The sequence below is a fragment of the Hemiscyllium ocellatum genome, chromosome 12, assembly GCF_020745735.1.
Source record: "Hemiscyllium ocellatum isolate sHemOce1 chromosome 12, sHemOce1.pat.X.cur, whole genome shotgun sequence".
NCBI classification, from domain to species: Eukaryota; Metazoa; Chordata; class Chondrichthyes; order Orectolobiformes; family Hemiscylliidae; genus Hemiscyllium; species Hemiscyllium ocellatum.
In genome coordinates, this window is record NC_083412.1 from 66,350,516 (window position 1) to 66,367,913 (window position 17,398).

The window sequence follows — 17,398 nt, forward strand, 5'->3', positions numbered from 1 at the left end:
ACCCTTTTTGAATAGATAAGGTAGCTAAAAGCCAAATAGAAATAGTTTAGTTTTATTCATTGATATACCTACATAAGATCCTTGGCAATTTATGCACTTAGAAACCCAGGACCCTCTGCATCTCAGAGCTATGCAATTTCTTACTGTTTAGATCATATACTGTTTAGACTCTCCATTTTCCAGATCTTTGTCAACGCAGTTACCTATGTTCCTTTGTAGCTTCCTTATAAGTCGATTCTGTTATAACGTGTGTTTCTTCAAATTAGTTTTTACGCATTTGAAGAATTTATAGAATGTCAAAGATCCTTACCTGTATTGGCTAAAACGTGATTCTGGCCGCATTAGTTTAAATAGTGCAGTTATTGCGTTATTTTCTTATAACGCAAGATCGCACGAGAACAGAACTATTGTATTATATCTGAATTGACTGTATCTTTTTCATGACTTACTTTCTTAGCTCTTTCTGTGTCATCAGAAAATTTGGCAACCATGCGTTTTGCCCCTTCAATCTTATAATTTAAGTGACTGTTAAAAGTCCCAGTACTGACTCTATGATGCATAACTTATTTCACCTTTCCAAGTACTAATTGACTCATTTATGTCTACTTTCTGTTCCTGTCAGCCAGCCAACTTTCTATCATGTTCTACATTAGAGTGGTGCTGAAAAATTGACGTTTCAGGCATAAGTCCTGATGAAGGGCTTTTGCCCGAAACATTGATTTTCCTGCTCCTCGAATGCTGCATGAACTGCTGTGCTTTTCCAGCACGACTCTAATGTAGAATCTGGTTTTTACCTAACTTTCTATCATGCCAGTATGTTATCCCTTACAAGGCAAACTTATTTTCCTCAACAACGTTGCAAGCAACTTTCTGAAATGTAACAGTACATTCAACAGCTTCTTTTATCGACAGGGATATTTCTTTAGAGAACACCAATAAACATGATGCCCCTTTCACAAAGTGATGTTACTACTGCTTGATTATCTTAAAGCTTTCTAAATGCCAGGCTATAACATCTTTAATCAAAACTTCCCTATAACAGATGTTAAACGAAGTGATCTGTCAGTAACTTGCTCATCACTAACAGGAGTGCAGTGGAAAGTGTTTCTTCAGTGAAATAAGCCTTTAATCAGTCTGCATCATATCTTGAGATCAGTTCATATAGTTCCTTCACACCAAATGAACCACCAGTAGCAGTATAAATAGCAATGACTACCTTCTTCTCAGCTGCATCCATCTCCAGAAGTTAAATGGAATCGACATCACAATCCAGCTGAAGAAGGTAAAACCAGCAATATGGTGCAAAAGTGGCAGCTCTTTCTACATATCTGAGCAGCAGTGTTTTAGAAGGCTCAGGCTCTCATTGCAGATTGCTAATAATATCTGCAGTCTCCTGGATCAAAACCATCTTCTCAGTGGGCATGTAACACGTGCTGAAATCCTTTGCTGTGTAATTGTGTAAGCAAACAATATGAATGGAAAAAAATCTGAATATTGTACCATTCCAGAAACAGTGTGTCCCAATAGTTGCTACATTTAATCCTGTCTAGCAATAAAGGTAAGATTTGCCGTCAGATTTGCAACTGGTCACTCTAAACAGCTTAAAGAGTCACTGAAGAACAGTTCAATGGTTAGAGGCCAATGAGTTATAATTGGAGAGAGAGTGAGAAAGGAAGAATGAGAGCGAGAGCTCAAATGAGTAAGTTACATGCAGGAAGATGTCCCAAGTTCTGCATGATAGCTTTGTGTAGTTATGACTTTCAAAAGGGCTAAGATCAAGTCGCTAAGAATTGAAACTGGGTCTCAGAAATATTGAGTGGGCGTGGTGGTTGAAGAAGCCTGTGAGACATTTATACTTCCATCCAGCAATTCAGTTTACAAAGCACACAAGCAGTACTTATTTGGTCCAGATATAGAGTTTGGAGAACTGCAGCTGTACCAGTTTAATGAAGTTATGCCTGTGAGCAGGTGCTGGAGTACAATTTCTACAATTTAGAGAAGCATAGTTCCTATTGGGAGTCTGAAAGACCAGGCCACAAGCAGTCTTTGAGGCAGTGTATGACACAGCATCTTTTGAGAGAATTCCAAAAATAAGTTTTAGAAGAATTAGAATCCCTTGTAAAGATCTGATGGTGTTTTCAAAACATGCATCAGGAGAGGCTTCTGAGAAACCTGTGGGATCAGTCCAGATCTTAATTTACTATTTGATTTGCTCTGTAGGGTTCTCAATCTCATATTTACTGCAGATTAATTCTGAACATTATTCAGAGTCATACAGCATGAAAACAGAAGCTTCGGTCAAACCAGTCCATGCTGAACATAGTCCCAAACTAAACTAGTCCCACATGCCTACTTCTGGACCATATCCCTTCAGACCTTTCCTATTCATGTACTTATTCAAATATATTTTAATTTCTGTAATTATAACCATATCCACCATTTCCTCAGGAAGTTCATTTCACACAAGAAACATCTACTTCAATTTCCTTTTAAGTTGTAGATATATTGTAGATTGAAGTTGTTCTAACTTTATATGGTAAAATTTATTGTTTGTTCAAAACCTTGAAATCTTGTGGCATTATTCTCGTAGTAAACATATGAAATCTCGCACTTCACATTTTTAAAACGTTAGTGGTTTCTACTCAGATAACATATATATCTGGTCTGAGCTGCAGATGTACAGTTCTCAGTGGCTACCAAGGTTCTTGTCAGTGGAAGGCTTCCACTCCCACCCCAAAAATATTCAACTTACAGCAGGTGTGTTTTTTGTCCACTTGAATTTGAAGGTTCATAATGATTTGTGTGGAGTGCACAAATTGATGCAGGAAGGCTAGTGCTGGGAGATAAGGAAATAGCTGAACTTAATAAATACTTTATGTCAGTCTTCACAGTGGAAGACATGAGTAATATTCCACCAATTAAGAAGAATCAAAGGGCAGAGTTGAGTATGGTAGCCATTACAAAAGAGAAAGTGCTAGAAAAGCTAAAATATCTAAAAATTGATAAATATTTAAAATCTGATTGAAGATTTGTAGCTCGGGTATCCGTTGTTGTGGTTCTGCTCGCCGAGCTAGAAGTTTTTGCTGCAAACGTTTCGTTCCCTGGCTAGGGAACATCATCAGTGCTGTTGGAGCCTCGTGTGAAGCGCTGCTTTGATGTTTCTTCCGGTATTTATAGTGGTATAAACCACTATAAATACCGGAAGAAACATCAAAGCAGCGCTTCACACGAGGCTCCAACAGCACTGATGATGTTCCCTAGCCAGGGAACGAAACGTTTGCAGCAAAAACTTCCAGCTCGGCGAGCAGAACCACAACAATTGATAAATATCCTGGCCCCCAAGGGGCTGCGTCCTCGAGTTCTGAGGGAGGTGGCTGAAGAAATAGCAGAGACGTTGTATGTAATCTTTCAAAAATCACTGGAGTCAGAGAAAGTCCCAGATGATTGGAAAATTGCTGTTGTAACCCCCTTGTTCAAGAAAGGATCAAGACAAAAGATGGAAAATTATAGGCCGATCAGCCTAACCTCAGTTGTAGGTAAAATTCTAGAATCCATCATTAAGGATGAGATTTCAAAATTCTTGGAAGTACATGGTCGCATTAGAACAAATCAGCATGGATTTAGTAAGGGGAGGTTGTGCCTGACAAATCTGTTAGAATTCTTTGAAGAGGTAACAAATAGGTCAGACCAGGGAAACCCTTTGGACATTACCTACCTGGATTTCCAAAAGGCCTTTGATAAGTTGCCTCACAGGAGGCTGCTGAATAAGGTGAGGGCCCATGGTGTTCAAGGTGAGCTACTGGCATGGATTGAGGATTGGCTGTCTGACGGAAGGCAGGGAGTTGGGATAAAAAAGGTTCTGTTTCAGAATGGCAGCCAATGACAATGGGTGTCCCACAGGGTTCAGTGTTGGGCCGCAGCTGTTCACTTTATATATTAGTGATCTGGATGAAGGGACTGTGGGCATTCTGCGAAATTCGCCAATGAGATTAAGTTAGGCAGACAGGCATATAGTTCTGAGGGGGTTGGGAGGCTGCAGAAAGACAGTTTAGGAGAGTGGTCCAAGAAATGGCTGATGAAATTCAGCGTGAGCAAATGCGAGGTCTTGCATTTCAGAAAAAAGAATACAGACATGGACTATTTTCTAAACATTGAGAAAATTCCTAAAGCCAAAGTACAAAGGGATCTGGGAAGGCTAATCCAGAATTCTCTACAGGTTGACTTGCAGTTTGAGTCCATAGTTAAGAATGCAAATGTAATGTTGTAATTTATCTCGAGAGTTTGGAATGTAAAAGTAGCAATATACTACTGAGACTTCATAAAGCTCTGGTTAGGCCCATTTAGAATGCGGTATCTAATTTTGGGTCCCACACCTCAGGAAGGACATACTGACACTGCAGCATGCCCAGCGGAGATTCACATGGATGATCCCTGGAATGGTAGGCCTAATAACGATGAATGGCTGAGGATCCTAGGATTGTATTCATTCGAGTTTAGAAGGTCGAGGGGTGATCTAATAGAAACTTACAAGATAATGCACGGCTTAGAAAGGGTGGATGCTGCAAATTTGTTTCCATCAAGTGGGGATACTAGGACTCATGGGCAGTCATAGAGTGAGAGTGGGTCAATTTAAAACAGAAATGAGGAGACATTTCTTCAGTCAGCGAGCCTGTGGAACTCATTGCCTTGGAGCACATTGGAGGCTGGGACGTTAAATGTCTTCAAGGCAGAGACTGATAACTTCTTAATTTGGCAAGGAATTAAGGAATATGGAGAGGGTGCGATAAGTGGCAATGAAATGCCCACCATACATGATCGAATGGCGTCGTGGACTCGATGGGCCAAATGGCCTTACTCCCACTCCTATGTCTTATGGTCTAATTTGGAAAACCACTCCGAGAAATGGGTGTAGGAGAATAATAAACTTAGATGAGCATGACTGTCAGCTGCTTAATGGAGATGTGAGCTAGAAAGACAGGGACCATTCCAGTTGGAACTAAATCTACAAAATTTTGATCATGCTGTGTGTGCCAATGCTGTGTCTTTAAGGAGGAGTGTTTTGTTCCGGTTTCTTTTCAGGAAAGACGGAGGGGGGGGGCAGGTGCAGAGCAGTCTGTAAGAAAGTAAACTGCTTGTGAGGCATTGGGTTTTTTTAAAAAAAGTTGGAACAATTGAAGCAGCCTGAATGGGTGTGGTCAAGCTCCCACAAAACCAGGCATTTTAGGTTCAGCTTTTAGTTGCTGTTGGGATCTTGAAGTAGTGAAAGATATTCTTTCTCTCAAAGTTACAGCCAAAAGCTGGGAGTTTTCTGTCTGCTATGTGAGTTACATGTGAGAACAATCTGTTTTCAGAATTAGCCTTTTTTCCAAGGTTGTGTTTATGGGATGTTACTATGTTGGAACAGTTAACTAGTAACAGTTACTATTATTCTGTTAAGTTTTCCAACAGAGTTTAGTCAGTTATTCCAATTCCTTCTTTCTTTCATTGTATTTAAATGCAGTGGATGACTAAAGTGTATTTTGCTTTAAATTTGGTAGTTTGACCTATTGACTTGCACCTGGAATATAATGCCTTGCATTTACCTTTAAAATAAGAAAAAGTCAGAGTCTAGAGAATATCTTCTGAATATTTTGAGGCGGTTTGGTCTAGTCCATAACATGTGTAACTGTATTAAACTATTACAGCATTTATTTTACAAGTATATTTGCAAACAGTCAATTTTAATAATATGGGTGAATTAACATTTTGCACCATCTACCTATGCAACTAGTGTATCCTTAGATATGCTGTAGACACACATCTAAGATAAAAGCCATCTAGAATGATCAAATCTGTTTATACACAAGGCAAGGTTGGATTCTGTTTCATGGCTGCTACTGCAATGTTCCAGCAATCTGATTGGGATAACAGATTTTGAAAAAGAAGAAAATGTAATATTGAAGGGCTCAGTATGCAGACCAGCCAGCTAGCAGATGCCAGGCTGAGGTTTCATAAATATACAGTAAACTTTATAATTGGTCCAAGTTATACATCCATGTTATTGCACCAATAAGCACCAATCCACAGCATTCTGTATCAAGCCATTCACTCATTCCAAACACAACAGTGTCCAAGCAATTCTATTTGACTCAGAACTGAAATTAAAATCCAATACCAAATTACTCAAAATCAAAATGTCCATTTCAGCTTCTCTGGTCAATCAGATGCCTAGTGTGACCACTTATACTCCAACTTCTACAGAATCTTCTGAAACCTATTCTTTAGTAAAGACTGCCCACTACCACAAACCCCCTCCCCACTGTTCCATTTTTGTAATTTCCTACTGGCCCCTTTTCCCAAGAGATGGATTTCAAAATGACTACTGTCAAACAATGAGCCATTAAATAGTTTTTGAAAATTCAAAGTCTTATACATAAAAACAAACTCCTCCAACTGTCAGTTATTGCCACCACATCCTTCCCGATCATCATCAGTTGTAGTCAAATATACGCTTCACTCTGCTCACAACTTTGCACAGACCATTTCCGTGTTTTTGCACTGCTAAGTAAGATAATTAGAGGTCCATCTTAGTGTGCCACCATGTAAAGTGAGAACTGGGAAGACAGCACCAGAGGCAAAATCTAGCTGTGGTAATGGGGTCCTGCCTACCAGTTGGAAAGCAGCTGTGAAAAAAAGGTGCATCCTTTCCAATGAAACCATGATGTAATTACAAAGTAAGTAGGCTCATACCTCAACAGCACCAGGTCTCACATCAGACTATGAATCCAAAAAGGAGAATTCCTGCACTCAAGATCAGCCAGCCAATCACAGGTTGGCAGCTCTTCATAACTAGCAGTGTCATAGGAGTGGTGACCTCTTGTCAATAGTACCTCGAGTGCTTTCACCAGTGATTGTTGCTGGATTGTCATTGCTGAAGGGGATGATTGGAAGCAATGGCGGTAGAAGGGAGTCACTGGATTAACGTCCTCTCATGCGGAGTCCTTTGTGAACCCACAGGCAGGTCAGGTCACTAGAAATCCCAAAATGGCTACGCAGCTTTCTGAAGCCATCAGAAATGTGGATCTGTGTATTGTTTAATTACTGAGTCACCCAGAACTAACTGGTTTTAAGTTGCTCATTAACAGCACACTTACTGTTGCAGACTGTTCGTACTACTCACTAAAAGTGAGATAGGTTTTCCAGCCACTGAGGGTCAGATCAGCGAATTCCCACCTGATTCTCTGGACTCTCATGCCAGCAGCCTCACTTTTAGAAGGCTCCACTAAATTCTGCTTGATGTCTCTTCAATCAACAAACTGAAGAATCTACCCTAAGACATACAAAGTTTAACCAGGGTGCTGGTAGTATGGTGGTAATTTCACAGGGCTAGCACCAGATTGACGTTCTGGAGAACACGACATTCAAATTCCACAATGGCAAGTGGGGAAATTTGAATTCAATAAAAGTACAGAATTAAAAAGCTAGTCTAATGGTGACCATACAACCATTGTTAACTGCTGTAAATATCCATCTGGTTCACTAAGGTACTTGAGAGGATGAAATCTACTACCATTACCTAGCCTGTCCTACATGTATCACACCATTATATATGAAAAAAAATTCATATAAAATATGACTATTTATTCCACACTGGAGCTTGTAGTTTACATCAGCTTCATTGAACTTTTCATGTTATTCTCTTAACGTTTCCTGATAAATTAATCTAGTCGGTTAGGCAATAAATGTAGAAAGAACTAGAAATGTAATGTTTCAGACTGGAACTTCTTTGTGACTCATCAAGCTGAAACATTAAACTTTTTTTCAGCAAAGATGCTACTTTACCTAAGAACTCAGTCTTTATGTTAGTTTCTCAGCATCTAAAGTATTTTGCTTTTGTCCACCTATTTTTCCCACACCTTTAAATTAAGAAGGAAGAAATAGTGTGATCAAATGAAGACTACAGTACAAAATTAACTTCTACTGAACTGAATCAAGTGTCATTATCTATTCAACAATAATGCAAATGTAGACTTTCCCAGGGTGTGAAACTTATTCTCTGTTAGTAGAAACTAGTAACCCTGAGAATTGATACATTACAGAACTCGGGTAAAGTAGGCAAAGAAACTGATAAATGATATTTATTGTAACAGAAATTGAGTGCATGGGCAATGAATGAAATAAAGAACATCAGGTGCTGTAGATCTGAAACAAGTAAAACCAGAAATTGCTGAAGAAGCTTAGTATGTCTGGTAGCTGGAGAAAACAGAGTTAACAATTCGAGTCAAGCGACCATTCTTCAGAATTAGTTTGCTCTCCACAGATCCTGTCAGACCTGCCGAGCTTCTTCAGCAATTTCTGATTTTTGTTCTTACTAAAGGAAGTGGCCCTGAAAGTATCAGTTGTATTGGTGGCCATCTTCCAAAATGTCCTGATTCTGGCGCAGTTCCTAAAGATTGAAAGATGGACAAATGTAACCCCACTATTAAAAAAAACGACAGAGATAAGGAACAAAATTGCAAATCAGTTAGGTCCACATCAGTAATAGGGAAAATGTTACAGACTATTATAGAAGATGTGATAAAAGAATACTTGGAAAGTATTATCAGGATTAGACAAAGTCAGCATGGGTTTATGAAAAGGAAATCATGCTTAACCAATCTACTGGAGCTTTGAGGATGCAAGTACTGCAATAGATAAGGGAGATCCAGTGGATATGGTGTGTATGGATTTCAGAATGCTTTTAATAAGGTTTCACATAGAAGCTAATGGGAAAAATTAAAGCACACAGGATTGGGAATAATATTCTGGCATGAATTAAGGATTAGTTAACATACCAGAAACAGACAGTGTGAACAAGTGTCTTTTTCCAGGCTGCATGTGGTGATTATAGGGATCAGTGCTTGGGGCCCAGCTGTTCACACACATACAAATGACTTGGATGAAGGAATCAAATGTAATATTTCCAACTTTTCTGATGACACCAAACAATGGGATTGGAGGTCTGGGAGATGCAAGGAGGTCTAGATAAGTGGCACGGTGGTTAACACTACTGCCTCACAGTACCAGAGATGGGGGTTCAATTCCCACCTCAGGCAATTGTCTGTGTGGAGTTTGCACATTCTTCCAGTGTCTGCATAGGGTTCCTCTGGGATCTCCAGTTTCCTCCCACAGTCCAAAAATGTGCAGGTTAGGTGAATTGGCTATGCTAAATTGCCTATAGTGTTAGGTGAAGGGGAAAATGTAGGGGAGTGGGTATGGGTGGTTGCTCTTCGGAAGGTTGGTGTGAACTTGTTGGGCTGAAGGGCCTGTTTCCATACTGTAAGTAAGCTAAACAAAAATTAAGTTGAGTGATTGGTTAAATGCACTGCAGATGCAGTATCACATGGATAAAAGTTACATGTAAAACAGAAGTATTACTTAAATGGTGATGTATTGGGAAATGTTAACGGACAAAGGAATCCGAGTATCCTTGTACACCAGTCACTGAAATTTAACATGCAGGTAAGTTAACCAGATGCCACAAGGTAGGTTAGCTTTCATTGCAAGAGACTGGAATTCAGAAATAAGAATGTTATCCAATTGGTGAGACTGCACCTGGAGAATTGTGTACAGTTTTGGGGGAGGATATACTTGGCTTCCAGGAGGTACAGAAATTCACAAAGCTGATATAGTGACAGTTAGATTGTTGTATCATGAGAATTGGGCTCAAGTGGATCTAGAACTTAGAAGAATGGTTGAAATGAATTTCAAAAATATCTAGCAGTGTCTGACAGACTAGGTGTAGGGAAGATATTTCCCTTGGTTGGAGTGTCAGTCTCAGGATATGAAGTGGGTCATTTAATTTTAATCTGTGGATTTGTCTACCCAGAAAGTAGTGATTAGGTCAATGAACATATACAACAAGGTTTTTTTCCCCAAATATTGAAAGATTCAAATGGCATCGCGAGAAAGCGAGAATGTATTAAAAGACAGGATCAGCCCTGATCATAACGAAAGGCTCAGAAGGGCCTAGTTCCTATGTGTTCAGTCGAGAAGTACTTCACTGAAGAAATTATTGTTCGTTAACATAATAATGTCAATCATAAGCAAAAGAACCAAGGGCAGCACGGCCAAGTACAGTATGAGTTTGATCAATTTTACCCAGGCCTCAGTACAAAAGTCCAGGAAAAAAAATCCAAAATTATTACCCCATCGACTCACCACAGACCGCAGTTTGACCCAATTCTCCAATCACCTCTTGTAGTTTTGTAGATTAAAAATATCAAGAGGAGAAGCGGTTGGGTTTGAACGGAAGGCCCCGAGAAGCAGTTTAAAACAAAAGGGCAAATAATTAATTAATTAATACTTCAAAAGAACAGCTCACGGCAGGCTCATCGGCCAGAGAGTGACACAGGAACAGACAGAGGGGAAAAAAAACAAGCAAACGTTAGTAATTTTCCGGAAATACCCGTGGGACTGACTCATCACTGGAATCAGACACATCATTCACCACCACCCTCCAAACAAAATAATAACTCCTCACACAAACACCCCGGTAGACCCACCTTGAGCAGCCATTTGAGTTGCGTATAAAGCTCCTCGGACACCCCCTTTTTTTTAAAAAATGAATATTATTTTGTTTGTTGTCGCGCTCGCGCTCGCCGACGTGTCAGCGGCTCTCCTGCCTTTTCAGTTTCGACGGTTATTTCCGCACAGGCGTGGTCGTCAGTTTTCATCAATACCGTCTGACATCTCACACACCCTGCCACTCGCGAACATGAGCGTTTGTTTTTGACAGAGTGCGTCAAGAGGAATGGGATTTAGGAATATCCAGCGGGGCGGGGGGGCTCATCTTCTATGCTGTGTTCTCCATGACACTGGGAAGGGCTGAATGCAAACTACCTTGCTCTTTTTTTTTGAAAAACAAGGTTGTGGGTGTCGATTAAGGTGTGAAAGGCAGGGAATGAGTCGTCAAGGTAAACTAGAGAAGGCTGTACCTTGGGGGTGGCTAGTGTAGGGTGTGAGAGAAATGGAGAACAACCATCTGTTTCTCAAATTATGGAATTCAGTGCTGAGACCTGAGTCTGTAAAGTGTCCCAAGTAAAGTTGTTGTTCCTCAAGCTTGCATTGTCATTCATTGGAACATTAACTCATAGAACATAAAACGTAAAAGCACAGTACAGGCCCTTCGGCCCTCGACATTGTGAAAATAGTCTGATGCCCATCTAGCCTACACCATTCCATCATTATCTATATGTATGTCCAACGCCCATTTAAATACCCTTAACATCAGCAAGTCTACTACTGTTTCAGGCAGGCCATTCCACGCCCCTCCTATTTTGAGTGAAGAAATTACTCCTAATATCTGTCCTAAATCTATCACCCCTCAATTTAAAACTATGTCCCCTCATGTTAGTCTTCACCATCCAAGGAAAACATTTCTCACTTTCTACACTATCTCACCCTTTGATTATCTATATGTCTCGATTAAGTCACCTCTCAACTTTCTTATCTCCAAAGAAAACAGCCTCAGTTCCCTCAGCCTTTCCTCATAAGACCTTTCTTCCATATCAGGCAACATCCTAGTAAATTTCCTCTGAACCCTTTCCAAAGCTTCCACATCCTTCCTATAATGTGGTGACCAGAACTGCACGCAATACTCCAGGTTCGGCCTTACCAGTGTCTTGTACAGCTGAAGCATGACCTCGTGGCTCCAAAACTCAATCCCCCTACCAATAAACGCCAGCATACCATATGCCTTCTTGACAATCCTATCAACCTGGGTGGCAACTTTCAGGAATTTATGCACCAGGACAATGAAATCTCTCAGTTCATCTACCCACCAAGAGTTTTACCATTAGTCCAGTATTCTGCATTCCTGTCACTTCTTCCGAAGTGAACTACCTCACACTTTTCCACATTAAACTCCATTTGCCACTTCTCAGCCCAGCTCTGCATCTTATCTATGTCCCTCTGTAACCCACTATATCCTTTGGCACTATCCATAACTCTGTCTACCTTATCATTATCCACAAATTTACTAACCCATCCTTCTATGCCCACATCCAGTTCATTTATAAAAATGACAAACAGCAGTGGTCCCAAAGCAGAACCTTGTAGTACACCACTGGTAACTGAGCCCCAGGATCAACTACCACCCTCTGTCCTCTTTCAGCTAGCCAATTTCTGATCCAAACTGCTACATCATCTTCAATCCCAAAAACTCCTTTGTGCAATAGCCTACTTTATGGTACCTTATCAAACGCCTTACTAAAGTCCATATATACTACGCCAACCGCTTTACCTTCACCCACCTGTTTGTCACCTTCTCGAGTAATTCAATAAGGTTTGTGAGGCACGGCCTACCTTCTCAAAACTGTGTTGACTATCCCTAATCAAATGATTCCTTTCCAGATGATTACAAATCCTATCTCTTACAACCTTTTCAAACATCGTACGCACAACTGAAGTAAGTCTTGCTGGCCTATGATTTCCAAGGTTGCTCTGACTTCCCTTCTTAAACAAGGGAACAACATTTGCTTCCAGTCTCCTGTTGACAATAATGACATAAAGATTAATGCCAAAGGCTCTGCAATCTACTTCCTGGCTTCCCAGAAAATCCCTGGATAAATCCCACCCAACCCACGGGTCTTCTCTATTTTCAGACTTCCAAGATTGCTAAAAACTCCTCTTTGTCAACCTCAATCCCATCTAATCTTGTAGCCTGTATCTTCATATTCTCACTAATATTGCCCTTTTCCAATGTGAATACTGACAAAAGGTATTCATTAAGCACTTCCCCATTGTCCTCAGATTCCAGATAAAACTTTCCACTACTATCTTTGATTGGCCCTAATCTTACTCTAATCATTATTTTATTCCTGATACATCTATGGAAGGCCATAGGGTTTTCCTTGATGCTATCAGCCAACAACTTCTCATGACTCCCCCTGGCTCTTCTTAGCCCTCTCTTTAGATCTTTTCTGGCTAACTTCTAACTCTCAAGTCTCCTAACTGAGCCTTCACACTTCATCCTCACATAAGCATTCTTCTTCCCCTTGTCAAGAACTTCAACCCCTTCAGTAAATCATGGCTCCACCTTTCAAGTGTATCCATCCCCTCCAGTTTTCTTCCTTATCCTATGCATCCTAAACCTAGCCTAATTGTATCATAATTGCCTCTTCCCCAGTGATGCCTCTTTCCCTGCGGTATATACCTATCCCTGCCCATTGCTGTTGTAAACGTAACTGAATTATGGTCACTATCGCCAAAGTGCCCACCTACCTCCAAACCAATACCTGGCCGGATTCCTTTTCCATTACCAAATCCAATATGGCGTCTCTCCTTGCTGGCTTGTCCACATACTACGTCAGAAAACCCTCCTGCACACATTGAACGAAAACTGACCCATCCAAACTACTTGAACTATAATATTCCAGTCAATATTGGGGAAGATAACAACCAGTAAAAAATGAGGTCTGCAGATGCTGGAGATCACAGCAGCAAATGTGTTGCTGGTCAAAGCACAGCAGGCCAGGCAGCATCTCAGGAATAGAGAATTCGACGTTTCGAGCATAAGCCCTTCATCAGGAATAAGAGAGAGAGCCAAGCAGGCTAAGATAAAAGGTAGGGAGGAGGGACTAGGGGGAGGGGCGATGGAGGTGGGATAGGTGGAAGGAGGTCAAGGTGAGGGTGATAGGCCGGAGTGGGGTGGGGGCGGAGAGGTCAGGAAGAGGATTGCAGGTTAGGAGGGCGGTGCTGAGTTGAGGGAACCGACTGAGACAAGGTGGGGGGAGGGGAAATGAGGAAATCTGAATTCATACCTTGTGGTTGGTTGGAATCATCATTGCTATCCTTTTCTCTACATCCCTGGAACAATTTGGAGGTCTACAGAAAAACTCCCAACGGGGTAACCTCTCCTTTTCTGTTTCTAACCTCAGCCCAAACTACCTCAGTGGATGAGTCCTCAAACATTCAGCTGTTGTAATACTATCCTTGATTAACAATGCCACACCTCCCCCACCCCTTTTACCATCATCTCTGTTCTCGCTGAAACATCTAAATCCCAGAATCTGCAACAACCATTCATGTCCCTCCTCTAGCCATGTTTCTGAAATGGCCACAGCATCGAAATCCCAGGTACCAACCCATGCTGCAAGTTCACCCACCTTATTCCGGATGTTCCTGGCATTGAAGTACACACATTTCAAACCAACATCCTGATTGCAGGTACCCTCTCACAACCTTGTAAACCTAACCCTAACACTGTGCTTTCTACCTTGACAGATGCTGCCAGACTTGCTGAGTTTCTCCAGCATTCTCTTTGTTTCAGATTTACAGCACTCTCAGTGTTTTGCTTTTATTAAACAAAACCTGTTTGCTTGTAGTAATTTGAGTTGTTTGAAATATTATAATATTGAGTGTCTGAAGATCAAGAATTGTCTGTATGTTTCTCGGTATCTTTGTGAACCAAAGGTATTCAGGTATATAGGTCACAGGGCAGTCATAATCTCATTGGTGGAACAGAATCACTGAACTGCAGAATTATTACAGTGCAAGAGGAAGCCATTCGATCCATTATGATTTTACTTGCTCCCAAGCATTTAGTTTAGTGCCAATCTCTTATCTTTTCCTTTACATATAAACATTGTTTCTATTTAGATAATGATCTACTGTATTCTTGAACACTTCAATTGAACCTGTCTCCACCATAGTTCCATGCAGTGTCTTGCAAGCCTTAACTATACTGTGAAAAAATTTTCTCCTCTGCAAATCAATTTAAAATTGTGCCCTCTGGTTTGAAAAATGTGGCACTGGAAAAGCACAGCAGGTCAGGCACCATCTGAGAAGCAAGAGAATCGATGTTTTGGGATAAGCCCTTCATCAGGAATGTGGTGGGGAAGGAGGCCAGGGAATGAGAAATAAATAGGAGGGTGGGTGAGTTGGCGGAAGGTAGTTGGGAAGGTGAAAGGTAGATGGAGATGGGGTTGATGACGTTAGGTCTGAGGGGAGGGCGGAGTGGACAGGTGGGAAGGAAGATGGACAGGTAGGACAGGTCAAGAGGGGTGGTGACGGGTTGGATCTGGGATAAGGTGGGAGGGGGGGAATGAGGAAACTGGTGAAATTGACATTGATGCTGTGTGTTTGGAGGATCCCAAGGTGGAAGATGAGGCGTTCTTATTCCAGGCATTAATTGGCTAGGATTTGGCAGCAGAGGAAGACCAGGACTTGAATGTCCTTGCCAGAGGAGATATTGAAGTGGTCAGCCACGGGGCGGTGGGGTTGGTTGGTGCGTGTATCCCAGAAATGTTCTCTGAAACATTCTGCAAGTTGACGTCCTGTCTTCACAATGTAGAGGAGACCACATCGAGAGCAACAGACACAGTAGATGAGGTGTTGGGATGTGCAGGAAAATCTCTGTAGGATGTGGAAGGAATCTTTACCGCCTTGGATGGTGGCGGGGGGAGGTGTGGGCACAGACTTTACACCTCTTGCGGTGGCAAGGGAAAGTGCCAGGAGTGGAGGGTGGGTTGGTGTGGAGTGGGGACATAACGAGGGAATCGCAGAGGGATTGGTTTCTGCAGAGCACAGATAGGGGTAGTGAGGGCAATATATCTCTAATGTTGGGTTCTGATTGTAGTTGGTGGAAATGGCGGAGGATGATGCATTGTATCTGGGTGTTGGTGGGGTGGAAGGTGAGGACTGGGGGGGTCTATTCTTGTTGCAGTTGGAGGGGTGGGATTCAAGGGCGGAGGTGTGGGAAGTGGTGGAGATGTGATGGAGGGCATTGTTGACCACATGGGAGGGGAATCTGCAGCCCTTGAAAATAATAGGCCATCCGGGATGTTCTGAAGTGGAATTGCTCCTCCTGGGAGCAGATATAGCGGAGATGGGGGAATTGGGAATAAGGGATAGTTTTTTAAACAAGGGGATGGTAGGACATGTAGCCCATGTGGTTGAGGGAGTCAATGGTTTTGAAGTAGGTGTCCGTGTTGAAGTGGTCACCAAAGATGGAGACTGACAGGTCCAGGAAGGGGAGGGATATATCCAAGATGGTCCATGTGAACTTGGGACCAGGGCAGAAGGTTTACATGAATTTGTTTAACTGTTCAATCTCCTTGTGGGAGAATGAGGAGGCACTGATACAGTCATCAATGTAGCAGAGGAAAAGGTGGGGAATAGTGCCTGTGTAACAATGGAAGATGGATTGTTCTACATGTCTGACAAAGGGACAGGCATAGCTGGGGCCCTTGTGAGTGCTCATGGCTACCCCTTTGGTAGGAAGTGGGAGGATTCGAAGGAGATGTTGTTGAGGGTGAGGACCAGTTCAGCCAATTGAATGATTGTGGGGGGTGAATGGGTACTGGTTGCATTAGCGGGAAAGGAAGAACCAGATGGCTTGGACGCCTTTGCCATGGTGGATGTACTTGTACTGGGACTGGATATCCATGGAGAAGATGAGGCATTGGGGGTCGGGGAAGCAAAGGTTATGGAGGAGGTGGAGGGCGTGGGTGGTGTCTCGAAAGTATGTGGGTAGTTCCTGGACCAAGGGGGGTCAGGACAATGTCAAGCTATGAGGTGATAACTTAGATAGGGCTCTAATAGTGTACTTGTACCCTAACTACCGGTTAACCACAAGATCAAACTGCCCAATGTAGTGAATTAACAAGTTAATTTTCATTTTTAATTTAAACATTTAGTTCATTATTATGACTTCTAAAGGGGATACAGGAGCAAAGGCACTTGAGTATATAGGTGCATAATTAATTGAATGTGACAGGACTGGTTGAGAGAGCAGTAAATGAAGCACATGATATCTGGGATTTATTAATGGAAAATGACATGATGCTAAACTTGTATAAAACCCTGGTTCATCCTCAACTGAGGCAGGATTTGGAAGACATTAGAGAAAGTGAAAAAAAGTTCTTCAGAGTAATTTCAAGGGTAAGGAAATGAAGTCGTGCGTGTATAGTGAACTTTGGACCTTGGAGCAAAGAAGGTGGAGAGGAGATTGTATATAGGGAGATAAAAAAATCTTGAACCAGTTACCAGGGATGGAGAATCAAAAGGAGAGGTGACAGATTTAAGGTCATAGACTCGTAGAGATGTACAACCCGGAAACAGACCCTTTGGTTCAACTTATCCATGCCGACCACATATCCAAAATTAATCTAGTCTCATTTGCCAGCATTTGACCCATATCCCTTACACTGACACCCTCACCCGCCTGGCTGAACTGGTCCTTACCCGTAACAACTTCTCCTTCCAATCTTCCCATGGAACAGTCCATCGTCCGCAGCTGCACCAGCACTACCTGTTCCTCCGCTACACCAATGACTGTAACGGTGCTCCCTTGTGCTCCCATGAGGAAGTTGAACAGTTCATCAACTTCACTAACTCCTTTCATCCCGGCCTCAAATTCACCTGGACCATCTTGGAC

At 41.8% G+C, this 17,398-nt stretch overlaps 2 protein-coding genes across 4 annotated transcripts in view; one reads left to right on the forward strand and one right to left on the reverse strand.

The window, feature by feature from the left end:
- Nucleotides 1-10,804, reverse strand: part of LOC132821096 (E3 ubiquitin-protein ligase DZIP3-like) — a 112,448-nt gene extending 101,644 nt beyond the window's left edge. The window contains exon 1 of one of the 3 annotated variants that reach the window (XM_060833619.1): nt 10,524-10,804. In XM_060833619.1, the coding sequence (XP_060689602.1) occupies nt 10,524-10,536 (13 nt within the window). In that variant the 5' untranslated portion in view covers nt 10,537-10,804. Of the gene's footprint in view, nt 1-10,179; nt 10,379-10,523 lie in introns of those variants that run through there. The other 2 variants (XM_060833621.1, XM_060833620.1) reach the window with 2 other exon arrangements.
- Nucleotides 9,407-17,398, forward strand: part of LOC132821099 (SH2 domain-containing protein 1B-like) — a 94,410-nt gene continuing 86,418 nt past the window's right edge. Inside the window, exon 1 of the mRNA XM_060833628.1 lies at nt 9,407-9,480. The gene's annotated coding sequence lies outside the window, so the exon portion shown is untranslated. The remainder of the gene's footprint in view (nt 9,481-17,398) is intronic.